The following is a 461-nucleotide window of genomic DNA, read 5'->3' as shown; positions in this document are numbered from 1 at the left end:
TTCTTTTGTTGTCTTCAAAACTAAACTTTATTTCCCTTTTCTCGGAAGATTTGGCGAATCGGAGTATTCCTGAATCAGGGATGAGTTGCCAGTTTGTCTTTTTTCTCTTTCCTGTGAGTACGTTACTACCTGCCAATAATAATTCTAAAAATCTGACAACCAGCACTTTCATTTAAGGCACTGAAGCAGAAGTTAATCTGGGAGACTTACCCATGATACAAGCATCAAGATATTTGGCTTCCATAATCCCCTGGTAGGTTATGTCGCCGTGTTCCTCGACCATTTCACTGATCTCCAGACGAAGGCGTTGCTGGATTTCTGGGTGCTTGGCAAGTAGGATGGACGCAAAGGCCAGCGTGGAGGCCGTGGTATCGTAACCGGCGACCAGGAACAAGACACTTTGTGAGATGATGGTAAGTTCATCCAGTGCTGTGAGAATGGAAAGCATTTTAATCACTGCC

At 44.3% G+C, this 461-nt stretch overlaps 1 protein-coding gene across 1 annotated transcript in view; it reads right to left on the bottom strand.

Annotated features, from left to right (window-relative positions):
• LOC119581910 (cytochrome P450 9e2-like) overlaps window positions 1-461 on the bottom strand; it is a gene marked incomplete in the record, with an annotated part of 8641 nt that overhangs the window by 3185 nt on the left and 4995 nt on the right. Inside the window, 1 exon segment of the mRNA XM_037930074.1 lies at window positions 211-429. Within this exon segment, the coding sequence (XP_037786002.1) occupies window positions 211-429 (219 nt within the window).

The sequence above is a fragment of the Penaeus monodon genome, chromosome 15 (genome assembly GCF_015228065.2).
Source record: "Penaeus monodon isolate SGIC_2016 chromosome 15, NSTDA_Pmon_1, whole genome shotgun sequence".
Taxonomy (NCBI): Eukaryota; Metazoa; Arthropoda; class Malacostraca; order Decapoda; family Penaeidae; genus Penaeus; species Penaeus monodon.
Note: the sequence above shows the minus strand (reverse complement) of the source record. Positions and strands in the feature narration are given on the sequence as shown.